The sequence below is a fragment of the Podarcis bocagei genome, assembly GCF_964188305.1.
Source record: "Podarcis bocagei genome assembly, chromosome: 10".
Taxonomy (NCBI): domain Eukaryota; kingdom Metazoa; phylum Chordata; class Lepidosauria; order Squamata; family Lacertidae; genus Podarcis; species Podarcis bocagei.
In genome coordinates, this window is record NC_138135.1 from 6419947 (window position 1) to 6447877 (window position 27931).

Here is a 27931-nt window from a genome sequence, read left to right on the forward strand (position 1 = left end):
ATGTGGGGATTGGGCCAGGAAGAACTGGGGGAGGACCTGCTCAGCTCCACACAAGGGAAAGGCACCCCCCAGTGGGGCAGGCAGCCCCCAAGCATCTCCTTGGGCTGGTGGTACGTAAAATGGGGCAGGCGGAGGGATGGCTGGAACTCTTTTGTTCGGTCCTGGGTTCAAATGGTGCACCCTGCTCCGTTCATCTCTATTTCTTAGCAAAAACTAAAAAAAATCTTGGGTTTTTTTGTTCCCCCATTCCCAAAAGAAATACAGTTAAGATAAATGTTTGTCTGTTTGTTTCTTTTTATATAAATATTTTGTAATGTAATGTTTTTTCTTTTATGTTTGCTATAAATTTGGAAAAATAATAAATTTAGGGGGGGATAAAGAAAGATGAGGGGTCTTCCTGTTTGCTAAATTTAGCTGCCTGCCTGCACCACCATCGCTTTTATTGCACTTAAATCCCACCAGCTAGCTCTAATTGAATTTTAGAATTTTATTGTTATTCATGTTTTCATACTGTATTTTATGCTGCTTTTATAATTAAGGGTTTTAAAGTGTTTTAGATTTGTTGTTAGCGCCCTGAGCCCGGGTTTTGAACCCGGAAGGGCAGGGTATAAATAATAATTATTATTATTATTATTATTATTTTCCTCCTGGAATCTCAAGGTGGCCTAGGCAGTTCTCCCTCTCTCTGTGTTACGCTCACGATGACCCTGCGAGGTGGGTGAGGCAGAGAGATGGGTGACCCTCTGCGCACCCGTAACCATTGAAGCAGCAGGAGGGTGCGGGGTTGCAAAGGGAGGCTTAATTCATCAAAGGTCGTCAAATCGATTTGGATGAATACATCGTTGTTATTGAACCAGATTTGCACGCCTCTGCGTCGTGAGAAGACCACAGAGCGGTTTACAAAAACCACACCCTGCTTTCCCTTGCTCCCATTTTCAATAATAATAATAATAATAATAATACTGTAATGGTTTCGAGTCCTACCCTCCAGATCAGGAGAAAACAAGCTTTTCCCACGTGAAAGCCCTTAAGATATTGGAAGATGGCTCTCATATCTCCTTTCAGCCTCTTCTTCTCCAGGTTAAACACCCCCGACTCCTTCAACCGTTCCTCATCAGGCTCGGTTTCAAGATCCTTCATCATCTTGGCCATGGGTAGTAAAATGTACTTGGAGTCGAGAGTGGATTTCATGCTCTTTATTCAGCTCATAGTAGTGAGGAATGCCAGTTCCCCCAAAATGTCTGCTTTATATACATTATTTACACAATAGGCCCCACGTGATTGGCTAATTTCGGGATTCTCCTGTAGGCCAATCAGGTTGCGGATTCTCTTTTATCTGGAGCTGGATTGGGTGGCTCCTGTGGACCAATCATACTGCTGCATTTTGGATCCTATTGTTCTAGGACCAATCAGAACTGCTGCATTCTGAATCCTATTGTTCTAGGACCAATCAGACTGCTGCATTCTGAATCCTATTGTTCTAGGACCAATCAGACTGCTGCATTCTGGATCCTATTGTTCTAGGACCAATCAGAACTGCTGCATTCTGAATCCTATCGTTCTAGGACCAGTCAGACTGCTGCATTCTGGATCCTATTGTTCTAGGACCAATCAGAACTGCTGCATTCTGGATCCTATTGTTCTAGGACCAATCAGACTGCTGCATTCTGGATCCTATTGTTCTAGGACCAATCAGACTGCTGCATTCTGAATCCTATCATTCTAGGACCAATCAGACTGCTGCATTCTGAATCCTATCATTCTAGGACCAGTCAGACTGCTGCATTCTGGATCCTATTGTTCTAGGACCAATCAGAACTGCTGCATTCTGAATCCTATTGTTCTAGGACCAATCAAAACTGTTGCATTCTGGATCCTATTGTTCTAGGACCAATCAGACTGCTGCATTCTGGATCCTATTGTTCTAGGACCAATCAGACTGCTGCATTCTGGATCCTATTGTTCTAGGACCAATCAGACTGCTGCATTCTGAATCCTATCATTCTAGGACCAATCAGACTGCTGCATTCTGAATCCTATCATTCTAGGACCAATCAGACTGCTGCATTCTGGATCCTATCATTCTAGGACCAGTCAGACTGCTGCATTCTGGATCCTATCATTCTAGGACCAATCAGACTGCTGCATTCTGGATCCTATTGTTCTAGGACCAATTAAGCTGCTGCATTCTGGATCCTATTCAACTCAGTACATAACAGGTAGGCAACCTAAGATCCGGCCCAATCGCCTTCTCAATCCGACCCCTGGACAGTCCGGGAATCAACTTATTTTTACATGAGTAGAATGTGTCTTTTTATTTAAAATGCATCTCTGGGCTATTTATGTGGCACAGGAATCTGTTCATTATTATTTTTCCCCAAAATATAGTCCGGCCCTCCACAAGGTCTGAGGTATGGCGGACCGGCCCCCTGCTGAAAAAGTTTGCTGATCTTGGCCTTGCCCAAATTCCAGCTTGTGGATATCCTTCTAAAATTGTGGTGCTCAGAAGTGGACACAGGACTCCCTGCCCTGGCCCAGTATAGTGATTTTACATTGCGCAGGCCATTAATAGTTTTATAATTTAAATGATATACAGGCCTGCTGATATTATCTCCTAACATTTGCTGGCCATTTTTATTCAGCCAGGCAGTTGCCCATCCTGTCACCATCGGTCCTTAGGACCCATTCTCTGCCCAGTCCCCTTTTAAATTTTTATTTGCAATTAAACGAGGCTTGCGGCGGGACAGAATATTTCCTCTGCAGTTTTCAAAATTGTAGACATTTGAAAACGTTTCTAGGTTTGAGCTGAAATGTTTTGCCATGTTAAAACAAGGAGCTATTTTACATATAATGAGGTGAAGTGTTAAAAGAAGGGGGAAAGTGGTTATAGAAATGCTAAGAATTTATTAAAAGATGTTTGGAAGTCAGAAAGAGGGAGGGAAGGTGCTCTGTTTGAGCAATGCTTAAGGTGATAGATTTTTGTAATAAAATGTGATTAAATATGGAAAACTCAATTAAAAATTATATAATAATAATAATAATATTTTCTCTGCAGTTTTCTTGCTATACTGTGCCCCTTCTCCGTCCTCTGTTCCCCAGACTAAACAGGCTTGTTTCTATTGTACAGTGGTGCCCCGCAAGACGAATGCCTCGCAAGACGGAAAACTCGCTAGACGAAAGAGTTTTCCGTTTTGGAGGTGCTTCACAAAACGAATCTCCTATGGGCTTGCTTTGCAAGACGAAAATGTCTTGCGAGTTCCTGCGGGTTCCCCCCCTTTTTCTAAGCCGCTAAGCCGCTTATCAGCTGATCCGATAAGCCGCTAAAAGCCGCTAAAAGCCGCTAATAGCGCTAATCCGCTAATCCGTCAATGGGCTTGCTTCGCAAGACGAAAAAAATCGCTAGACGAAGAGAATCACAGAACGGATTCTTTTCGTCTTGCGAGGCACCACTGTATTTTAATATTCTGTTGGAAGCTGCCCAGAGTGGCCGGGGAAACCCAGCCAGATGGGTGGGGTATAAAGAATAAATTATTATTATTATTATTATTATTATTATTATTATTATTATTATTATTATTATTATTATTATTATTTCTCTTGGTGCCAGGGGTTCGTGCCATCATGTCCTTGAACTGCCTGCCACGGAAATGGTCTCTGGCGCTGGGACCAGTCTGCTTTTTGCTTTTCCTGGGGCTGGCCCTCTTGCTGCTGCAAAGAGCAAGGTAAGTTTCCGAGGATTAAAGGCAGGGGTTAGATAATTTATTACGGCCAAAGACCAGCTCAGATAACATAACACCATGAAAATAGCGTTCATAAAGGTAAAATATACAATCGGAGCAGATTGTAGCAATAGCTCATGAGTTAAAATTGAGTGCACAGCCTGGGAGTCATTCTGAACTCACAGCTGTCCATGGAGGCGCAGGTCAATTCTGTGTCCAGGGCAGCTGTCTACCAGCTCCACCTGGTACGCAGGATGAGACCCTCCCTGCTCTCAGACTGTCTCGCCAGAGTTGTGCGTGCTCTAGTTATCTCCCACTTGGACTACTGCAATGCGCTCTACGTGGGGCTACCTTTGAATGTGACCCGGAAACTACAACTAATCCAGAATGCGGCAGCTAGACTGGTGACTGGGAGTGGCCGCCAAGACCACATAACACCGGTCCTGAAAGATCTACATTGGCTCCCAGTACATTTCCAAGCACAATTCAAAGTGTTGGTGCTGACCTTGAAAGCGCTAAACGGCCTCGGTCCTGTATACCTGAAGGAGCGTCTCCACCCCCATTGTTCTGCCCTGACGCTGAGGTCCAGGTCGGAGGGCCTTCTGGCAGTTCCCTCACTGTGAGAAGTAAAGCTACAGGGAACCAGGCAGAGGGCCTTCTCGGTGGTGGCACCTGCCCTGTGGAACGCCCTCCCACCAGATGCCAAAGAGATAAACTACCACCTGACATTCAGAAGGCGTCTGAAGGCAGCCCTGTTCAGGGAAGCTTTTAATGTGAGACATTTTAGTGTATTTTTAGTCTTTGTTGGAAGCCACCCAGAGTGGCTGGGGAAACCCAGCCAGAGGGTACAAATTATTATTATATTATTATTTCTGCCTCCGGCTTCCTTTTCCAGAGAATGGGCTCAAATACAAGAGCAGAAGGAATGCCAGGAACTGATTTGGCTGCTGGAATCTAAGAACCTCTTCTTCGGAAAGTGAGTTTTGACACAGCCCAACGCTAGAGGTCACGAGCGACACGGGGGCTTTTTCCGGCTTGCAACCCAAAATCCACCTTCGCTACGATCTCTTTTCTAGTCCCTTTTCAAATTCCTGCCCGCGGCTTCAAAAACTTTACCACCTCTCTACCTTCTCTCCATCTAAGCACCGGGAGTGAGCCTGCGCCAACCTTGCGCCCCCATACTACAATTCCCAGCATTACATATCTTTAGGGGCCGGGTAAAAATGTTCATTTTCAACCAGGCCTTGGGCTGATTAACATCTTATTCCCCTTTTAATGTGTTTGGGGGAGGGGCTTATTGGTTTGTTTTTGTTTTTATCATGTAATATCGATAGAGTGATGATAGATTAGATAGATAGATAGATGATAGATAGATCATTGATAGATGGATAGATAGATGATAGATAGATAGATAGATAGATAGATGATAGATAGATAGATGATAGATAGATAGATAGATAGATAGATAGATAGATAGATAGATAGATGATAGATAGATAGATAGATAGTAAATAGATGATAGATAGATAGCTATGATAGATGGTTGGTAGGCAGATAGATAGATAGATAGATAGATAGATAGATAGATAGATAGTAGACAGGTGATAGATAAATGATAGATAAATGATAGATAGATAGATGATAGATTAGATGATAGAGATAGATGATAGATAGATGATAGATGATAGATAGATAGATGATAGATAGATAGTGCTTGTGGGCCCTGCTTTTGCCACTTACCATCTGGCTTGGGGCGGGGCCTGGGGCCTCACAAGGACTGCGTGCTGCTTGCTGCCTGCTGCCCAGGAAGACTCCCTGAGTGAGTGCTTGTGGGCCCTGCTTTTGCCACTTACCATCTGGCTTGGGGCGGGGCCTGGGGCCTCATAAGGACTGCGTGCTGCTTGCGGCCTGCTGCCCAGGAAGACTCCCTGAGTGAGTGCTTGTGGGCCCTGCTCTTGCCACTTACCATCTGGCCTGGGGCGGGGCCTGGGGCCTCACAAGGACTGCGTGCTGCTTGCGGCCTGCTGCCCAGGAAGACTCCCTGAGTGAGTGCCTGAGGGCCCTGCTCCTCCCTGCCACTTACCACCTGGCCTGGGGCGGGGCCTGACAGGCCTCACTAGGACAGTTGTTACTGCCGGAGAGGCACAGAGTGTTTTTAAAATGTTTTTTAAAAATTTTCTTTGGATTTTTTGTATGTGGGGAGTGGGGGTGGGATGGATGTTTGGTTGGGCTTGGGGAATTATTATTTTTTTATTTTGATGTTTTTGTAATTTTTACATTTTTTTGTTTGTATTGTTTTATTGGTTTTGTTTGTTTGTTTAAGGTGTTATTTTGTTTTTAGGGGGAGGGTTCAGGGCTGCCGGGGAGTGGGCCCCAGCCCACAAAATGGCTGGGGCATGTTCCACAGGGGGGGATGCACTGGGACAACCGATCTCAGTGATCACGGGTAGGAGGAGGAGCTACGCTAAGACCAGACCATGTCATTACAGAGGAGGCAGGTTTAGTCGTTGTCTGAGGACTATCCCTGCCTCCGGGTCTGGTCCTGTCCGGATGGATACTAGAATCAGCAAGGGATACCCACGTGACCTGAAGGTGCTGCTGTGCAATGCCAGGTCAATGATTCGTAAGACCACTGCCATCCATGACTTGATCATGGATGGAGGATTTGACCTGGCATGTGTAACAGAGACTTGGTTGGATGAAGCAGACGGGCCTGTCCTTGCCGCTGCTTGTCCACCAGGTTTCTCTTACGCACAGCAACCCAGGTCACGTGGGCGGGGAGGGGGGGTTGCAGTGATTTTTAGGAAGTCATTAGTTTGCACCAGGCGTCCTATTGGGAAGACCCAGTTTTCTGAGTGCATGTTCTGGAAGTTGGGCAATAGGGGCAGTACAGGATTCCTTTTGGTGTACCGACCTCCCCGCTGCACCAAGGATTCCCTGCCCGAGCTGCTTCAGGTCGTGGCGGATGTTCTCCTGGAGACACCTAGCCTGGTCGTCCTAGGGGATTTTAACATCCATGCCGACACGACCTTACAAGGGGCCGCTCGGGACTTCGTGGAAAGCATGGCCTCCATGGGGCTGTCCCTGAATAAGTCTGGCCCAACCCATAGCCGTGGACATGCCTTGGACCTGGTGTTTACCTCTATGGATGTTGGTGATCTGACACTAAGTAAAAGCGAAATGAAAGAAGTGCCATGGTCAGATCACTTCCTGGTGCAACTGAACTTCTCTGCGACCCATCCCCTCTGCAGGGAGGTGGGACCAATTCGGATGGTCCGCCCCCGCCACTTAATGGATCCAAATGGTTTCCAGAGAGTGGTAGGGGATGCTTTATCCCATGTTGATGGCCTTTCAGCCGATTCCCTGGTGGCCCGCTGGAATGTGGAGTTAACCAGGGCTATTGACTGTTTGGCTCCGAAGCGCCCTCTCCGATTGCATGGAGCCCGGACAGCCCCGTGGTTTTCCACGGATCTGAGGGCAATGAAACAATCGTTGAGACGGCTAGAGCGCCGGTGGCGGATAACTCATTCCGAATCTGACCGGACACAGGTTAGAGCTCAACGTCGAGCCTACCAAGTGGCGATAGCGACGGCGAAGAAGAATTTCTTCACCGCCTCTATTGCATCTGCAGAAAACAGCAGCAGGAGACTTTTTCAGGTGGTTCACAATTTAGCGGAACCACCTGCAACATCGGGGCCCAGTACGGGCCACATGTTCTCCTGCAATGATTTTGCAAAGTTTTTTGCAGATAAAATCGCCCAGATTCGGGAAGAAGTAGACTCCACCGTGGGAGCAGGGCCGGGGCGGGAGAGTGCTAGAGTTCTGTCTAGTCAAGTTGAGTGGGATCAATTTCAATCTGTTACCTCCGAGGATGTGGACAGGCTGCTTGGACGAGTGAAACCAACCACCTGTCTCCTGGATCCTTGCCCATCCTGGCTTATAAAAGCTAGCCGGGAAGGACTGGGCGATGGGCTTCGTGGGGTGGTGAATGCTTCCCTCCGTGAGGGAGCCTTCCCAGACCCGCTGAAAGAGGCGGTTATTAAACCGCTTCTTAAAAAACCATCTTTAGATGCGGCCACGATGGCCAACTATCGCCCAGTCTCAAATCTTCCATTCCTGGGCAAGGTGATTGAGCGGGTGGTTGCTGAACAACTCCAGGCACGCCTGGAAGAAGCGGACCATTTGGATCCCTTCCAGTCGGGATTCAGGCCTCATCATGGGACTGAAACTGCCTTGGTCGCACTGGTTGATGATCTCCGGCGGGCTAGGGACAAAGGTGAGAGCTGTTTCCTAGTTCTGCTGGATCTCTCAGCGGCGTTTGATACCATCGACCATAGCATCCTTCTGGACCGTCTTGAGGGGCTGGGAGCTGGGGGCACTGTTATACAGTGGTTCCGCTCCTTCCTCCTGGGCCGTGTTCAGAAAGTGGTGGTGGGGGATGAGTGTTCAGACCCTTGGGCCCTCACTTGTGGGGTGCCTCAGGGTTCTGTCCTCTCCCCCATGCTTTTTAACATCTATATGAAGCCGCTGGGAGAGATCATCAGGAGGTTTGGGCTGGGTGTTCATCAGTATGCGGATGACACCCAGCTCTACCTCTCTTTTAAATCAGAACCAGTGAAGGCGGTGAAGGTCCTGTGTGAGTGTCTGGAGGCGGTTGGAGGATGGATGGCGGCTAACAGATTGAGGTTGAATCCTGACAAGACAGAAGTACTGTTTTTGGGGGACAGGAGGCGGGCAGGTGTGGAGGATTCCCTGGTCCTGAATGGGGTAACTGTGCCCCTGAAGGACCAGGTGCGCAGCCTGGGAGTCAGTTTGGACTCACAGCTGTCCATGGAGGCACAGGTCAAATCTGTGTCCAGGGCAGCTGTTTACCAGCTCCATCTGGTACGTAGGCTGAGACCCTATCTGCCTGCGGACTGTCTCGCCAGAGTGGTGCATGCTCTGGTTATCTCCCGCTTGGACTACTGCAATGCGCTCTACGTGGGGCTACCTTTGAAGGTGACGCGGAAACTACAACTAATCCAGAATGCGGCAGCTAGACTGGTGACTGGGAGCGGCCGCCGAGACCATATAACACCGGTCTTGAAAGACCTGCATTGGCTCCCAGTACGTTTCCGAGCACAATTCAAAGTGTTGGTGCTGACCTTTAAAGCCCTAAACGGCCTCGGTCCAGTATACCTGAAGGAGCGTCTCCACCCCCATCAGTCTGCCCGGACGCTGAGGTCCAGCGCCGAGGGCCTTCTGGCGGTTCCCTCACTGCGAGAAGCAAAGCTACAGGGAACCAGGCAGAGGGCCTTCTCGGTAGTGGCGCCCGCCCTGTGGAACGCCCTTCCAGCAGATGTCAAAGCGATAAACAACTATCTGACATTCAGGAGACATCTTAAGGCAGCCCTGTTCAGGGAAGTTTTTAACGTGTGACATTTTACTGTATTTTTGGTTTTTATGGAAGCCGCCCAGAGTGGCTGGGGAGGCCCAGCCAGATGGGCGGGGTATAAATAATAAATTATTATTATTATTATTATTATTATAGATAGATAGATAGATAGATAGATAGATAGATAGAGATAGATAGATAGATAGATAGATAGATAGATAGATAGATAGTAGATAGATGATAGATGATAGATAGATAGATAGATAGATAGATGATAGATAGATAGATAGATAGATAGATAGATAGATAGATACATAGCTAGATATAGACAGATAGATTTAGATGATAGATAGATAGATAGGTGATAGAATGCTGTGAACTGCCCCACGGTCTACAGATAAAGGGCAACGTGCAAATTTAATAAACAAATAAACAAAACGAAACAAAAGTTCCAGTCTCTACCCCCCACACAGTCGCCTACCTGTGGTTTATTTACCCTGGTTTCATTTCATCTCTGTTTGCGTTTGGCAGTGATGTGCAATTGTACATTGTCTATGCATATTGCCATCAGATCCTGTCTGGTAGCACTGTATTTTGCAGCGATCTTGCATAACCTTTTCGAAAAATATTATTATTATTATTAGTAGTAGTAGTAGTAGTAGTAGTAGTAGTAGTTTTACTAAACAAGCACCCCACCAGGTACCAGGTGCAATTCCACACAGCCCTGACCAGAAAGCGAAGTCCTGCCTGCGTGAGAGCCTTTGATCTTCTTCTCTCTTTCTGTCTCTCGGTGGCAGCTTCCAGTACCGCAAGACGTCCAGGAATCAGAAAAGGATCCGTGCCGTCAAGAAGTGGGATATCTGGACTGAGGACAAGAATATCTTGGAGCACGTGCTGCTCACGGAGGAATGCCAGTGGGACCCGGATGCGGCAGTTGTGGCCCAGTACAGGTAAAAATACCCTTCAGCGAGGGACTGTGGAAAAGGGACCTTTTGGTGGGAAGGAGGCAAAAGCATTATTAAATTGGAGATCACACGAGTGAAAAGAAAATATGAAGAAAAACAGTGGAAGGGACGCGGAAGAGATTTAAGAGCCTCAGATATTAGATCACCAGGTTAATGTGCCAGTTTAATGGGACAAATGGACTGACAAACCCGGGACCTGGGGGATGGGACGTTGGATGAAGATTTCCTTTTTCTTTTTCCTATTTTTTGTTATTAGGATTATTCTACATAATTGATGAATACTAGATGGATGGATGAAATGAAATTGCTTGGCTCTGGTATAAAGGTTTAAGGGATTAGGAAAGAATATAATGGTTAAGAGAAGTTATTAAAAGTAAGATTTAGGTTAAGGTTTTTATAGGACAATGAGGAGAATAGAGTAAGGTAATGTAATGAAAGATTAGAATAAGGGTAAAAACTTGATGGTAAGGATTTGCTGAACTAACAAATTTAACTGGAATACAAAAAAGGGAGGTTTGAGGAGGTCTGGGAAAATAAGTGTATGGAAGATATGTTATGAAAATTAATGTGTTTTTAACTGTTTTTATTTTGTATGTTTTTCTTTTCTGTATTTTCTTTTCACTTTTCTTGTTATAATTTGGAAAACTCTAATAAAATATCTTAAAAAAAAAATACCCTTCAGCGAGATGCCCTTGGAGGCGACAGGTGAGGAGGTGTGTGGACTACCTGCCTTTCCCAGTGCATCCCTAACCTGCCTTCCCTTCCCTTTGCAGGGCAGAACTGGGCCAATGTTGCAACGCTTCCTCCTTGCTCATCCTGACCAAGGAAAACACCCTTCTGGGATCAAACATCGTCTTTGGGAAGGACGGACGAAAAGTGCCCGTGAGACCTGACCTCGTGGACCTGCTCCCTGAGGTGCTAGGAAGACTGTTGTTGTTGTTGTTGTTGTGTACCTGAAGGAGCGTCTCCACCCCCACCGTTCTACCCAGACACTGAGGTCCAGCGCTGAGGGCTTTCTGGCGGTTCCCTGCCTGCGAGAAGTGAGGTTACAGGGAACCAGGCAGGGGGCCTTCTCGGTGGTGGCACCCGCCCTGTAGAACGCCCTCCCGTCAGATGTCAAGGAGATAAACAACTACCAAACTTTTAGAAGACATCTGAAGGCAGCCCTGTTTAGGGAAGCTCTTAACGTTTGATGCATTACTGTATTTTAATATTTGGTTGGAAGCTGCCCAGAGTGGCTGGGGAAGCCCAGCCAGATGTGCGGGGTATAAATAATAAATTATTATTATTATTACTACTACTGCAGTGGTACCTTGGTTCTCAAACGCCTTGGTACCCAAACAACTTTGAATGCAAACACTGCAAACCTGGAAGCAAGTGTTCTGGTTTGTGAACTTTTTTCGGAAGTCGGACGTTCTCCGTTTTCAGCACCACACTTCCATTTTGAGTGTTACGCCGAGGTTTTTGCTATGTATTCTGCATTTTTGCAGGTGTGTGTGTGTGTGTGTGTGTATGTGTGTGTGTGTGTGTGTGTGACTGGTGGAACCCAGTTCTGCAACTGATGGATTGATTGTGTGACTGCAGTACATTGTTTATTGCTTTCATTTTTATGGATCAATGGTCTCGTTAGATCGTAAAATCCATGCTAAATCGCTGTTTCAGGTTTTGTTTTTAAAAGTCTGGAACGGATTAATCCGTTTTGCATTACTTTCTATGGGAAAGCGCGCCTTGGGTTTGGAAAGCTTTGGTTTTGGAACGGACTTCCAGAACGGGTTAAGTTTGAGAACCAAGGTACCACTGTATTATTATAATTTCCAAAATGGCTTCAGAATTGCTCTCCCGTACTATTTCAGACACATGGTTCTTATATTTTGATGTGTGTGCATTTATGAACATTTCTTCTATATTTGAGACCTTAGAATTATTATAACATATCCTTGGGGTCTCCCAGGGTGGAATCAGCCTTTGGCCAAACTGACATCTACCAGCGGTCACAGGGATGCCCAAGACCGCACTCCTGCGTACAAAACCCGGCATTTCTTTCGCACGCTGATTTTGAAAACGTTTTAAGACACAGATGTTTTGAAACCTCTCCCTTTCCCCTCAAAACCTCCAGAGATCCACCTTCTCGGAAGTTCAGTACGAGCATTGTGCCATAGTGGGCAATGGCGGGATCCTGCAGAGAAGCCGCTGCGGGAAAGAGATCGACCAGGCAGACTTCGTAATCAGGTAACTCTTCTTTGAGAGTGATTCAGAGCCCTTGATGTCAGGGGAACATTCCTTGCTACACTTGGAAACTCCCTGGCGATTGAGATCGATCAGGCAAGTGCCTTTGCTGTAGTACCCTTTTGGCCAAAATATTGTTTAGGCCAGCTCCTGTTGCTCGGTCCCTGCTCCTGCCAACCTAGCAGTTCGAAAGCACATCAAAGTGCAAGTAGATAAATAGGTACCGCTCCGGCGGGAAGGTAAACGGCGTTTCCGTTCGCTGCTCTGGTTTGCCAGAAGCGGCTTAGTCATGCGGTACGCCGGCTCCCTTGGCCAGTAAAGCAAGATGAGCGCCGCAACCCCAGAGTCGGCCATGACTGGACCTAATGGTCAGCAGTCCCTTTACCTTTACCTGGGTGTTTTAAAAAGTGAGGCGAGCTTTAACCTGTTTTCAACCTGTTGTTATTTTAACTTTTGAAAGTATTCGGTTATTGATTAAAAAACAAATAAATCTTGTTGGTGGATGTGATGGGATGATGAGCTGCTTGTGCGTAAAATCGTAGTCCCTCAGAGTTGTGCAAGTCCACAAACCTCTGTCTGTGACGGAGCCCCTCAGACATGGCTGCTCTAGTCACTTGCAGATTCCGACAGTGGTTGCTTTCGGAATCGTTTCCAGCATAAAAGCTCCTTAACGGAAACACGTCTTCTGGACTCGCGGCGTGACAGTTTCCGGCGAGGAGTGGGTCTCCCTATGGGAGCTTCAGATACCTCCCCACTGTTCTCGCTGGACGTGTCCCTGAGCCCTCCCTCTTGCTCGCTTTCCCTCAGAGATCCACCTCTCCCCCTGCTGGTTCCTGCTTCAGCTGCTGAGTCTCTACCAGCCTCCGTGAGCCCTTCCACCAGAGACCCACCTCTCCCCCTGCTGGTTCCTGCTTCAGCTGCTGAGTCTCTCCCAGCCTCCGTGAGCCCTTCCACCATCTGTTCCTCCGATGGCAGTTCCCTGACATCCACCTCCCCTCCAGGGCCCCCTTCACCCCCTCCCGTTCCCTCTCCTCTGGGCGGTGAGGAGGTAAAACCCCGAAAAGAATCCTCTTCATCTTCAGACGTCTCGAACATTTCCCTCCATCAGTCGCCGTTCCGGCTCGCTGAATCCTCCTCCTCCTCGGAATCTGTGAACCCCTCCAACTCCTCTTCTTCGTCGGTGGTGGCAAAGTATTCCCTCCGGAACCTTGCTACAGGCTGAGGTTTACGTGGGAACCTCTGATGAAAAGTTTCTATTAAAACCTCGTCATTGACATCCTCTGCCATGACCCAGGTGTTTTCCGACTCCGGTTCCCCTTCCCACATTACCAAATACTCTACTTGATCTCCCTTCCACCTGGAATCGAGGATCTCCGCTACATGGTAGCTGTGTTGCCTTTCCTCCATTGCTGGTCCCCGAGTGACCCTCCCTTCTCTGTCCCCTTTATACGGTGACAGCAACGACCTGTGGAAAACTGGGTGCAGCTTCATGTGGTTCGGTAACCGGAGTCTGAAAGCCACTGGGTTGACCTGTTGTGTGACTTCAAATGGGCCCAATCTTTTGGGTCTTAACTTCTTACAACCCCCTTTGAATGGTAACCCTTGGGTTGACAGCCACACCTGGTCCCCCACCCTAATGGTTTCACCTTCTCTTCTGTTTTTGTCTGCCTGTCTCTTATATTCCTCCTTGGCCCTGTCTAAGTTAAGTTGGAGCTGGTGATGGATCGCTTCCATTTCTTCTACGAACTGTTCGGCAGCTGGAACGCTCCATCTCTCCCCTTCCCCCCCTGGGAAAGCCCTGGGATGGCACCCGTAATTAGCCAAAAAGGGGCTCATCCCCGTGGACACGTTCTCCGCATTGTTGTAGGCAAATTCCGCCAACGCCAGCTTCTCCACCCAATCATTCTCTCTGTCATTGACATAACACGCCAAATATTGCTGGAGGATGCCATTGGCTCTTTCCGCCTGCCCGTTGGTTTCAGGATGCCGGGCAGCCGAAAAATTGACCTCTACATGCAGTAAGCTCATGAGCTTCCTCCAGAACCTGGAAGTAAATTGTTTCCCTCGGTCTGAAACCACCCTCAAGGGGGCGCCATGCAACCTAAACACATTTTCTACAAACAATTTCGCTGTTTCTTCTGCCGTGACAGCATGTGAGCAGGCTATAAAGTGGGCCATTTTGGTTAACAGGTCTACCACAACCATGATGGCTGTTTTCCCTCTGGACTTTGGCAGATCAGTCATGAAATCTATTGCCACTGCTTCCCATGGTCTTTCAGGTGTGGGTAGCGGTTCTAATAACCCTGCCGGTGCCCGCCTCTCCCCTTTGGCTCGCTGGCATTGGTCACACCCTCTCACATACTCCCGCACATCTTCCCTGACCTTGGGCCACCAAAATTCCCTGGTAACCAGCCACATGGTTTTGTGTTGCCCAAAATGCCCTGCTGTGGGGCTATCATGCAGCTGCTTGAGTACCTTCCCCCTCAAATCTCCTTCAGGTATATATAACGCTCCCTTGTAATACAACGCCCCGTTTCTCTCCTCAAAACCTCCGGGTTTATCTCCCTCCCTCCTGAGACCCCTGAGTTTGTCCTGGGCGTATTCATCATTCTCCGTTCCCTCTACCAGTTCTCTTTGCCCCACCAATGCCGCCCCACACACCCAGCGGTCCTCTGGAATGACATGTCTTTCTTCGGGTGCTCCCTCCCCCTCCAAATATTCAGGTTTGCGTGAGAGAGCGTCCGCCCTAACGTTCTCTGGGCCTGGCACGTAACAAATCTCAAAGTTAAATTTGGAGAACTCCTGGGCCCATCTCAACTGCCGTTGGTTGAGCACTCGTGCCGTTCTCCAATACTCTAGGTTCTTGTGGTCAGTGCACACTTGCACCTTATGTTGTGCGCCAATTAGCAGGTGCCTCCATCTCCGGAAAGCCTCATGAATAGCAAGAAGTTCTCGGTCATACACCGTGTAGTTCCTCTCGGATTTGTTCAGTTTTCACGGAAAAAAAGGCACACGGTCTCCACTCTGACCCCTCCTTCCCTGGCTGCAGAAGAAGCACCGCCCCTATGGCTCTGTCTGATGCATCTGTTTCGACTCTCATCTTTTTTTGTAAATCCACATGCAGAAGTTGTTCTTCAGAGGCGAAGGCACTTTTCAGTTCCTCAAAAGCTCGCTCCGCCTCCTCAGTCCAAACGAATTTCTTCTTACTGCTGAGACAATCTGTAATGGGCGCCGTCAGGTGAGCAAAGTTTCGGATGAACTTACGATAAAAGTTCCCAAACCCCAGGAACCTCTGCACATCCTTCTTTGTTTTGGGTTTTTTCCATTCCAGCACTGCCTGGACCTTTCCGGGATCCATGGCCAATCCCTTGTCTGACAGGCGGTACCCCAGGAATTCCACCTCCTTGGTATGAAACTGACACTTCTCCAGTTTCACCCACAGCCGGTTGGCTTGCAGCCTGCTCAACACTTCTCTGACGTCTCTCACATGCTGCTCCTCATTCTCAGAATACACCAACACGTCATCTAGGAAGGCCACGCAATTCTTGTAAAGCAAAGACCCCAGTACGTGGTTCATAAACGATTGGAAGCACGCCGAGCCTGCTTGTAGGCCGAAAGGCATTACTAAATATTCAAATGCCCCCCAAGGGGTGAACATGGTAGTTTTCCATTCATCCCCTTTCCTTATGCGTATCAGATTGTACGCCCCCCTGAGGTCCAGCTTTGTAAAAATCTTTCTTTTTTTTTTTAATAAAATTTTTATTGGTTTTATAAAGTTTTAAACAACAAACAAACACTTAAAAAGACAAACATACATGTATAGTTTCATCACCCATTTTCATAAACCTCTTTTTTCAGACTTCCCCGTACCCCCCCTTTCTGCATCCCAATGTCCACATTTTTATAGCAACTCCCAACTGTTACTCTTGACCTCTGTCATCTTAGTCCTCTCTATATTCTGACCTTGTGTCACTGTATCCCTTTGTTTCTGGAAACCAAAACACTTTAACATTCATTAAGTTTATAATGGTCCTTAAGATAGCTTTTAAATTTTCTCCACTCTTCTTCCACCGTCTCTGTTCGTTGATCACGGATTCTGCCTGTCATCTCGGCCAATGTCATATAGTCCATCACTTTCATCTGCCATTCTTCCAGAGTGGGTAGATCTTGTGTCTTCCAATACTTCGCGATAAGTATTCTTGCTGCTGTGGTAGCATACATAAAGAAAGTTCTATCCCTCTTTGAGACCGATTGGCCGACAATGCCCAGGAGAAAGGCCTCTGGTTTTTTAAGAAAAGTACATTTAAGCACCTTTTTCATTTCATTATAGATCATTTCCCAGAAAGCCTTAATCTTCGGGCATGTCCACCAAAGGTGGTAGAAGGTACCTTCAGTCTCTTTACATTTCCAACATTTGTTATCGGGCAGATGATAAATTTTTGCCAGTTTGACTGGGGTCATGTACCACCTGTATACCATTTTCATAATATTTTCCTTTAAGGAATTACATGCCGTAAATTTGATACCGGTGTTCCATAACCATTCCCAGTCATCTGACATGATGTTATGACCGACATCCTGTGCCCACTTAATCATAGCTGATTTGACTGTTTCATCCTGTGTATTCCATTTCAGCAACAAGTTATACATTCTAGATAAGTTCTTAGTACTGGGTTCTAACAATTCAGTTTCTAGTTTTGATTTTTCCATCTGGAAGCCAATTTTCCTGTCCTGTTTGAAAAATTCCATTATTTGATGATATTGAAACCAATTTTGTACCTTATGTTTCAATTTCTCATGACTTTGCAATTTAAACTTATCTCCATCTTGTTCCAAGATTTCCCAATACTTCGGCCATCCGACCTCCATATTGAGTTTCTTCACTGCCTTGGCCTCCACTGGTGAGACCCATCTAGGGGTTTTGTTTTCCAACAGATCTTTGTATCTTATCCAAACATTGAACAATGCTTTCCTAACAACGTGATTCTTAAAAGCACTGTTGACTTTATCGTACCATAGATATGCATGCCAACCAAAAGCATTATTAAAGCCTTCCAGATCTAATATATCTGTATTTTCGAGGAGCATCCATTCTTTCAGCCAGCAAAATGCTGCTGCCTCATAATACAATTTCAAGTCCGGCAGGGCAAAACCCCCTCTTTCTTTAGCATCTGTCAATATTTTCAACTTGATTCTAGGCTTTTTGCCCTGCCAGACAAATTTTGAAATATCTTTCTGCCACCTCTTAAAACATTCCATCTTATCCAGAATCTGCAAGGTCTGGAACAAAAACAACATTCTAGGCAATACATTCATTTTAATCACAGCAATTCGGCCTAACATTGACAATTTCAAATTTGACCATATTTCTAGATCTTTTTTAATTTCTGACCAACATTTTTCATAATTGTCTTTATACAAATTCACATTTTTAGATGTCAAATAAACCCCTAGGTATTTCACCTTCTTGACCACTGTCAACCCTGTCTCCTCTTGAAATTTCTCCTTTTCTGTATCTGTTAAGTTTTTTCCTAAAACTTTGGTTTTTTGTTTATTCAACTTAAATCCAGCTACCTGGCCAAACTGTTGTATTATTTCTAAGACCTTTTTCGTACTAGTGTTTGGCTCTTGCAAAGTCAATACTAAATCATCTGCAAACGCTCTTAACTTGTAATGTTTGGCTCCGACCTGCACTCCTTTAACCTGCTGGTCATTCCTTATCATGTTCAGCAACACCTCCAGAACCGAAATAAAAAGTAATGGGGAAATTGGGCACCCCTGTCGTGTTCCTTTTTCTATCTTAAGTTCCTCCGTCACTACGTTATTTACAATCAGTTTGGCTTTTTGTTCAGAATATATTGCAGCCATACCATTCTCAAAACCTTGACCTACCCCCATCCCATGAAGATTCTTTATCATAAAACTCCAAGAAATATTGTCAAAGGCTTTCTCCGCGTCCACAAAAATCAATACTGCTTTAGTGTTTATATTCACCTCTAGCTTTTCCAAAATGTCTATTACATTCCTTACATTGTCTGCTAGATGCCTTTTAGGGAGAAAGCCTGCTTGGTCCCTATGAATCTTCTCCATCAACACTCTTTTAAGTCTTTTTGCCAAAATGTCTGCAAAGATTTTGTAATCCACATTAAGTAATGATATTGGGCGGTAGTTCTTAAGTTGTGTCTTTTCAATCTCTGACTTTGGTATGAGTGAAATATATGCTTCTTTCCATGATTCAGGTGCCTTTTTTCCCTCAAGAATCTCGTTGCAAACTTCTTTTAGTGGTTGAATCAACCATTCCTTCAGCGATTTGTAGTATCTTGAAGTCAGTCCATCTGGTCCTGGAGATTTGCCCAGTTGCATATTCTGAATGGCAGCCTCTATCTCTTGTTCTGTTATTCTCTGGTTCAGATCCATCTTGCTTTGATGAGAGATTTTTTGTAATCCATATTTATCAAGGAATTTGTCTATATCTTCTTCATTTTGCGGGCCTTGAGTGTAAAGCCTTTTAAAGTAACTCAAGAAACAATTTCTAATTTCATTAGGTTTAGATATATTTTTCCCATCCACCTCTAGGCTTGTAACTGTATTTAATTTCTGCCTTTTCTTCAGTTGCCATGCCAGAAGTTTGCCGCATTTATTTGCTGATTCAAAGGTCTTTTGCTTCATTTGTTTTATCTTCCATTCAATCTCATGGTTCATCAATTCCATATATTGTGTTTGATATAGCTTGATCTCTCTTAAAATCTCCTGGGACTTTGGTTTTGTTCTTAATTTTCTCTCTCCTTCTTTTATCTTTTCCAAAATCTTTTCTTTTTTCTCATTTTGTTTTTTCCTCTTTATTGAATTTTGTTGAATCAAGAATCCTCTCATCACCGCTTTACTTGCGTCCCAGATCACTCTTTTCTCCACGTCGGCCCTCAGATTTATTTCAAAATAGTCTTTTAAAGTCTTTTGGGCCTTCGTGAGGATTTCCTTGTCTCGAAAGAGGCTGTCATTCATTCTCCATCTAAATTGACCAGTTATTGTAAGTTTCATCTCCATCCTCACGGCATTATGGTCGGAGCAAGTTTTTGGGCAGATTTCCACTTTCTTAATCTTTGGAGCCATACCACTAGTAATCCAAATTTGGTCAATTCTGGTCCAGGTCATCATTGCTTGAGAGAAAAAGGTTCCCTCTCTCTCCAGAGGGTTCCTTGTTCTCCAAATGTCTATCAAGTCCATGTTTTCCGTCATTTCAAAGAAAGTCTTAGGAAGTCTCCCTTCCTTACTAACTGTTAGTCTCTGTGCCTTGTCCATATTAGTGGAGACCACGCCATTCATATCTCCCATAATTATCATATTGTAATCCAGATAGTCCATCAAGGTTTCATGAAGTCTCTTAAAGAAGTCAGATTTGCCTTCATTTGGTGCGTAGATTCCAACAACTAAGTATTTTTCTCCTTGTACTTGTATCTCCACTGCCAAGTATCTCCCTTGTTCATCTTTGAATATCATTTTTGGAGCCCATTTCTCTTTCACATATATTACAACTCCTCTTTTCTTGACTTTATCTGATGAAACAAATTCTTGTCCTAACCTTTTGTTTGTGAGTAGTCTCCTGTGGGCTCTAGTTATATGAGTTTCTTGTAGGCATATCAAGTCCAATTGTTCTCTATTCAATATATGAAATACTTGTCTTCTCTTCAGAGGCCCGTTGAGCCCATTACAATTCCAACTAAGGAATTGCAGAGCCATCTTGTTATTTTCCTAAAGCTCCTCCAACAGCTCCAAGTTGTTGCTCTTCTTCTGATGGTGGTGGTTTTTGTCCAATCGAGAGATTCAGGATATCTAATGCTCTCCTCTGTTCTGCAAGTACGTCCACAGTCCCCTTCTGCAGGTCCTCCTGATTTCTTGCCAAAAATTTGTCTTTATCTTGAATTGTCTTTATTTTCACCTTCTTTGCCTTGTAGTCAAATGACAGTCCTTGTGGAAATTCCCACCTAAAGCGGATGGAATTTTTCTTTAACAAAAGAGCCAAGTCCTTGTAAAAGTTTCTTAAGTCCAAAATGTATTTTGGGATGTCTTTGAAGATCTGTGCAGCTGAGTTGCCAATTTGCAGAGCCTTTTCAAAATGTAGTCCTAATATTTTGTCTCTTTCCTCCTTAGATCTAAATGTAATCAGGCAGTCTCTCGGGGTCTTTCTGTCCTGCTTTTTACCCAGTCTAAAAGCTGTTGTAATTTTAAATTCGTCTTCCTCCAAATCCCAGCAGTCCACAAACTCCCGTGTCAGGTATTCCGCAAGGTTGTCTCTCTCGTTCTCCGGAATCAATCTTAATTTCAAGTTTCTCTCTTTCCTCTGTAACTCCCACAAGGCCAAAGTTGCGTCGTGCTCATAAACCTTCTTAGCAATCGGCTCTAATTTCTCTTGCATCTCCCCAGCAGTGGCTTTGGCATCTTCGGCAATTTTCCGTGTGGTAGCGTTTTCCTCCACCAATTTATTTATAGATTCTGTGTTCTGGTTTAGTCTTACCGATATTTCTGTTAATTTTTGTGTATTTTCTGAAGTCTGTTTTGTCAAAGACTCCAAAGTTTGATTTATCTTGAGCAGAGCATCTGTCACAGCTTCCATGGAGGCAGCTGCTCCTTTTTCTTGTTCTGTTGTTCCGGCTGGTCCTGGAGTTGCAGCTGATATTGAGCCTCTTTTCTTTGTCTGTTGCTGTTGCAGCTTTGTAAAAATCTTTCCCTTCCGCACCCTGGTCAAAATGTCGTCAATCCTGGGCATAGGGAAGGCCACTGGTTCTGACACTGCGTTTAAAGCCCTGAAGTCACACACAAGTCTCGGCTTGTCCGTGTTTTTTTTATCCACAAAAAACACTGGGCTACCTCCCACCGCTCTGGACTCTCTGATGAAACCTCGCTTCAGGTTCTTGTCAATAAACTCTCTCAACTCCTGCATCTCTCTGTCTGACATAGCGTACAACTTGCCTACAGGGAGCTGTGCCCCAGGGAGTAAATTGATTTGACAGTCAAAGGGTCTATGCGGGGGTAGTTGGTCAGCTTCCCTTTCGCTGAACACGTCTCTGAGATCTGCATATTGTCGTGGTACCTTCACTTTCTCCATTACTTCCGTCCCTGCTAGGGTGGCTTGGGCCCCTGCTGAACCCTTTCCCTCCTTGCAGTGTTCTAAGCAATGTGCGGAACCAAAGGAAACCACTCTCTGATGCCAGCCCACCAGCGGATCATGTAACTCCAGCCAGCTCATCCCCAAAATAATAGGAGCCCCTCCCAAGGTGGCCACATTAAACGCTATCAGTTCGGTGTGCCTTGCCACCTTCATGATCATTGGGACGGTCTGCAAGCTGACTTCTCCTCCCAACAGCTCCCTGCCATCGATCGTGGTCACCTGCAGGGGTTTGCTTAAAGGGATCGTCTGTATCTGGTGTTCAGCTGCAAACTCTTTGCTCATAAAATTGCAGGAGCTGCCTGAGTCCAACAGCGCCTTTATCTTTAGAGGGTATCCGTTTTGCAGCTCTAGCGACACTTCTATCACTAGGGCAGGTTTAGGAGGTTCTGGCGTGGGCACTTTCACTGCTCTTTGGCCTGGCTGCTGTGCCCCGACGGTGGCAGCCAGGCGTTGGCTTTTACTTGCTCCGGTATTTCTTCCTCTCTTCCCTCAACAGCTCCCACCATCCCTTGCCATTCCTTCCTCTGGGGGCAGACTCTGGCAAAGTGACCTGGCTGTTGGCAGAGATAGCCTTTCCGGGCGCCTTTTCCCTCCTTCTTTCCCCCCTCACTGGGTTTTGAAACTGCGCGCGCGCGCGCTGTTCCGATTTCCATCGGCTCCGCCGGCGGGAAAGTTGGCTCTGGAATGTCTGGAATGCGGAACTCCTTCCACCGTTTCCCCTTCCCCTCCCGCCTCTCCAAGGCTCTCGCCTCCTGGCGCGCTCCTATGGTCAGCGCAGATTTGGTCAGCTGATCCATAGAAACCGCCCTGGGACTCCGGGAAAGTTCGTCTTTCACAGCCGAAGCAAGACCTTCTTCAAATAGCATTTGAATGGGTTCTGCCGATAAGTCCCACCCCAATCTGTGAACCAGCATGGTGAACTCAGTCCAGTACTCACGGACAGATCGGCTCCCCTGTTTGCAAGCCATTAGCTGTCTGCGCACCACTCCCTGCTCAATATCGCTGGAAAACATCAGATCCATTGCACGAAAGAACTTCATTGTGTCCTTTAGGACGTCATTATTCGTTGCCATCAGGGGTCTAACCCAGTCACTCGCCCCCCTTTCAAGATGCCCAATCACGAAAGCCACTCGCGATTCCTCGTCAGGGAATTCATCAAACTGCACATTGAGGGCATATTGCATCTCTGTCCTAAAGGCATGGTAGTCCTTGGGGTCCCCCCCAAACTTCTGCACCTATCCTGGTACCTTTCTGGTGAACTGGGTGGCTTTCCCCTTCTTGTCTGCATCCTGAGCCCTTCTCTCCTCAAGCCTCGCCGTCTGCAGCGCCAGTTGGATCTCCAACGCTCGGTACCTTTCTTCCAAGCTTGGACCCGCTCCAACTCCTGCTTCTCCGGTTCCGGCTGGGTCGCTCATGATGCCTTCTCCTGCACAAACAACTTACAAAGACTGTCGGAATGCTGTGATGGGATGATGAGCTGCTTGTGCGTAAAATCGTAGTCCCTCAGAGTTGTGCAAGTCCACAAACCTCTGTCTGTGACGGAGCCCCTCAGACATGGCTGCTCTAGTCACTTGCAGATTCCGACAGTGGTTGCTTTCGGAATCGTTTCCAGCATAAAAGCTCCTTAACGGAAACACGTCTTCTGGACTCGCGGCGTGACAGTTTCCGGCGAGGAGTGGGTCTCCCTATGGGAGCTTCAGATACCTCCCCACTGTTCTCGCTGGACGTGTCCCTGAGCCCTCCCTCTTGCTCGCTTTCCCTCAGAGATCCACCTCTCCCCCTGCTGGTTCCTGCTTCAGCTGCTGAGTCTCTACCAGCCTCCGTGAGCCCTTCCACCAGAGACCCACCTCTCCCCCTGCTGGTTCCTGCTTCAGCTGCTGAGTCTCTCCCAGCCTCCGTGAGCCCTTCCACCATCTGTTCCTCCGATGGCAGTTCCCTGACAGTGGACATACTGATTGGTTTTGTTTTTGAGGGTTTATTTTTTTAATCCAGCGGTGTATAGATTTTATGAACTGGATATATGGATGAATCACAAAGCCATGGTTCATTCAGCTAATGCATGCTGCTGAATTTGCTCGGCTCAAGTTCAGCAGATCTGGGAAGGAAGGAGGTAGGAAGGAAGGAAGGAAGGAAATGTTTCTGGAATTGTTCTCAAATAGAAATTAAATCTGATCCGGCCCAGATCTCTTGATATGTTTGTTGTTGTTTAGTCGTTGAGTGGTGTCCGACTCTTCGTCACCCATGGACCAGAGCACGCCAGGCCCTCCTATCTTCCACTGCCTCCCGCAGTTTGGTCAAACTCATGCTGGTCTCTTCGAGAACACTGTCCCACCATCTCGTCCTCTGTTGTCCCCTTCTCCTTGTGCCCTCCATCTTTCCCAACATCAGGGTCTTTTCCAGGGAGTCTTCTCTTCTCATGAGGTGGCCAAAGTCTTGGAGCCTCAACTTCAGGATCTGTCCTTCCAGTGAGCACTCAGGGCTGATTTCCTTCAGAATGGAGAGGTCTGATCTTCTTGCAGTCCATGGGACTCTCAAGAGTCTCCTCCAGCACCAGAATTCAAAAGCATCCATTCTTCGGCAATCAGCCTTCTTGATGGTCCAGCTCTCACTTCCATACATCACTGCTGGGAAAACCATAGCTTTAACTATATGGACCTTTGTCGGCAAGGTGATGTCTCTGCTTTTTAAGATGCTGTCTAGGTTTGCCATTGCTTTTCTCCCAAGAAGCAGGGGTCTTTTAATTTCGTGGCTGATTTCATTAATCAGCCACTTCTGCTTGGTTATCTAAAAGACACTAGTCTGGAAAATGATGCAAAAATAACGTTCAACCTGCTGCTAAGATAACGTTACCAGATTTTTTTCAATGAATCCGGGGGGCGCTTTTCAACTTCAGTAGAAATGATAGGATTTTGTCAGGGGCCTGATTTGTAAATCCAGGGACTGTCCCCGGGAAATGGGGACGTCTGGTAACCTTATACTAAAATTCTAACAGCTAAATATTGGGATGGTACAGCAGAATATCTCCTACATTTATGAAATAAGTAAATAGGAGAGTGTTTATATGAGAGCTGATGCAGACTTTGATTTCTTCTTCCATCTCACCCTCTCCTCTTGCAAACCAGGTTCAGCTTGCCTCCCGCCAGGAATTCCTCAGAAGATGTGGGGTCCAAGACGAGTCTGGTGGCCTTGAACCTCAGCAGCCTGGACTCTAAGTAAGAGGAGTGGGGGGCCGGAGGGGGGGTGGCACGCTGAGACGTCTTGTCCATTTGGGGAGCAGGTGCAGTTGGCGATGGTGAGGGCGATGCCCAAATTAGGTCCAAACTGATACTGGCCTGCTCTCCCAAGAGCGACACTGAGCTCAGCGTAGCTCGCCGGAATAGTAAAGCATTTAAAAATCAGCAAAATGTAAAAAAAAACAACACACAACAGCACATGAATAGCGCAAAACCAAGCAGCTCAAGAAAGAGCTAATGGTGTTTGATACAAGCTCATGATTAAATTGTTCAAAAAGGGCCTTGTGCCTAAACAATGGCCGAAAAAGGGCTTCTGTGCCCCAGCGAAAGGGGTTTCGGCACATCAGAAGAGGCATTGGCTTCATCAGGCCCATGTTGGACTCAGTGGCGTAGCAGAGTCAGGTGGTACCCGGTGCGGAAACGGCCTTCGTCCAGTATACCTGAAGGAGCGTCTCCACACCCATCGTTCTGCCCGGACGCTGAGATCCAGCTCTGAGGGCTTTCTGGCGGTTCCCTCCCTGCGAGAAGTGAGGTTGCAGGGAACCAGACAGAGGGCCTTCTTGATGGTGGTGCCTGCCCTGTGGAATGCCCTCCCACCAGATGTCAAGGAAATAAACAAATATCTGACTTTTTGAAGACATCTGAAGGCAGCCCTGTTTAGGGAAGTTGTTAATGTTTGATGTATTTATCGTGTTTTTAATATTCTGTTGGGAGCGTCCAGAGTGGCAGGGGAAACCCAGCCAGATGGGTGAGGTATAAATTATTATTATTATTATTATTATTATTATTATTATTATTATTATTACAGTGGTAACTCGGGTTAAAAACTTAATTCATTCCAGAGGTCCGTTCTTAACCTGAAACTGTTAACCACTTTAGCTAATGGAGCTAATTTCTGTTCTCATCCTGAAGCAAAGTTCTTAAACCGAGGTACTATTTCTGGGTAAGTGGAGTCTGTAATGTGAAGCGTCTGTAACCTGAAGCGTCTGTAACCCGAGGTAAAGGTAAAGGGACCCCTGACAGTTAAGTCCAGTCGTGGCCGACTCTGGGGTTGTGGCGCTCATCTCGCTTTATTGGCCGAGGGAGCCGGCGTACAGTTTCCGGGTCATGTGGCCAGCATGACTAAGCCGCTTCTGGCAAACCAGAGCAGCGCACAGAAACGCCGTTTACCTTCCTGCCAGAGTGGTACCTATTTATCTACTTGCACTTGATGTGCTTTCGAACTGCTAGGTTGGGAGGAGCAGGGACCGAGCAACGGGAGCTCACCCCGTCGCGGGGATTCAAACTGCCTACCTTCTGACCAGCAAGTCCTAGGCTCTGTGGTTTAACCCACAGCGCCACCCGCGTCCCTCCGTAACCCGAGGTACCGCTGTATTATTATTATGTATCCCCACACATGTGTTACTTGTTTCCTGAAGGCAGCTTCCTTCTCCTTTCCTCCTCCCACAGGTACCAGGGCTCCCAGCGGAAGCGTCTTGCGGATGCCCTGCGCCCCTACCGAGACGCCCTCCTCCTCCTCCTCCCCACCCTCCAAAGCCGCACCAGGAACCCCCCTCTGCACCCGCTGGAGGACTCAGACGTGCTGCAGAAGGCCTCCTTCTTGAACCCCCAGTACCTGGACGCCCTGGGGAGCTACTGGACCGGCGAGGGCTTCCAGCCCGAGTGCCTCTCGCCCAACTTCGCCTTCGTCAGCCTGTCTCTGGAGCTCTGCCAGCGCATCACTCTCTACGGGTTCTGGCCCTTCACGCACGGCCTGAGCGGCCAGCCCTTCCCGCGCCACTCCCAGGTGCGCATCAGGCCCAGCGAGTTCTCCTGCTACCTGAAGATGTACCTGCAGGGCATCCTGAGATTGCGGCTGGGCAAGTGTCAGTGAGGAACAGGGAAATATCTCTCTCTCGGGGGTAAGGAGGAGGTTGTGTTTCCGCGCAGACTTCAGTTCCGGCGTGGGCAAGCCATTTTGGAGAAGCTTTCGGTGTTGCTGGACTCCATCTCCCATCTTCCACCAGGAGTGCAGAAGGATGATGGGAAGGGAGTCCGGCGATACCGCTTGGAGGGACCCCACGGGCTTCTGGAGGAGGAACAGGGTTGTTTAGTACTACCGGAATCTCCCGAAATGGGGGGAAAGGGGTCCTTTCAGAAGGCTAACGTTGTTCCCCTGCTCTGTTTCTGAGAGTAGAGTTCTGTGAACAGCCTGAACGAAGAGCTGGAGTTGGACATGCGCCCATGCACCCCAGAAATAAGCGTCGGGCAATGGACCTCTTGGACCCATCCCCATAACTAGCCCTTCAGTCTAGAGCCAGCTGGTTGTCAGGGCTTGCAAAGCCCCCTTTCGACCCAGCTGCGTCTTCTTTCCCTGTTCTTGGCCCTCTGCCTTTGCCGCGAGTGGTCAAAATGGTCTCATGGGCCAAATGAGTAGGGTTGGCCGGCTGCGGGGCCACGCAAACAGAGGTTTCCCCGTCCCTGGATAAGGGAGGTCGTTGGTGCATTCCTGAAGGGGACAGTCTCCCAGCTGCGGAGACAGAGGTACAAGGAACCCCCCAAATTTTTCTGCAGTGCAATGGCGTTCAAACCCCATCCGCTTATTCCGGCTGCTCCTAAACAGTCGGGAGCCAGGGAGCAGCTTCAGCCACCGTCACCGGAAGTGAGGATTTTCCCCGGTAGAGTTTCTTGGTTTCGTTGGCGTTTGTTGTGTTTGTGGGATGTCTGCGGCGGAGAGCAGGAACTGGCCATCGCACTGCCTTCTTCATCTCAGCTCTTTGGGAAACTACTCGGTCCATTTTGGAGCACATCAAAGTGCATTGCTGGGCGCTTGGGCAGAAAGTTGCCCTTGCCAGGGAAGCAGAAAGACGCTTCCCAGATTTATAGCGGAGCAATAGGCGGTCTGACCCCCAACCTGCTTTCCACGCCAATCCTACATTTACTGTGTTAGTTGTTGTTTTACGGTTGAATGCTTTTTCATGTGTTCTGTTGAGGCCGCAGGGCCCAGGTTTGTGTCGGTTCAGATCTTCAGAAACAAGTGTAAAGAGAAATCAGAGAGGTTCTGAAATAAAACTTGATACAAGCGCAGCTCTACTTTCCCCAACAGCAACTCAGCTTGCATAGAACTTAAGTCTTAAGTTTAATGAACTCCGAAGCCTCAGCTGGGGTCTGCAAAGGTCTTTGTTCATCTTCCCCACTAGAGTCAAGAGGGGGACTTATAGAGGAAATGGCAGGTCAGTCATCTTAAGGAAAAAGCGCACCAAGAACTC

At 47.1% G+C, this 27931-nt stretch overlaps 1 protein-coding gene across 1 annotated transcript; it reads left to right on the forward strand.

Annotated features, from left to right (window-relative positions):
• LOC308595718 (alpha-2,8-sialyltransferase 8F-like) lies at positions 1-27749 on the forward strand (the record flags this gene model as incomplete). The annotated part of the gene is given in 9 exon segments (XM_081210368.1): positions 1-27; positions 29-110; positions 3608-3722; positions 4615-4695; positions 9891-10043; positions 10832-10973; positions 12175-12287; positions 24573-24662; positions 26133-27749. Coding segments are annotated over 9 exon segments (1227 nt in total). The 3' UTR covers positions 26557-27749.
• Positions 27750-27931: the final 182 nt, after the last annotated feature.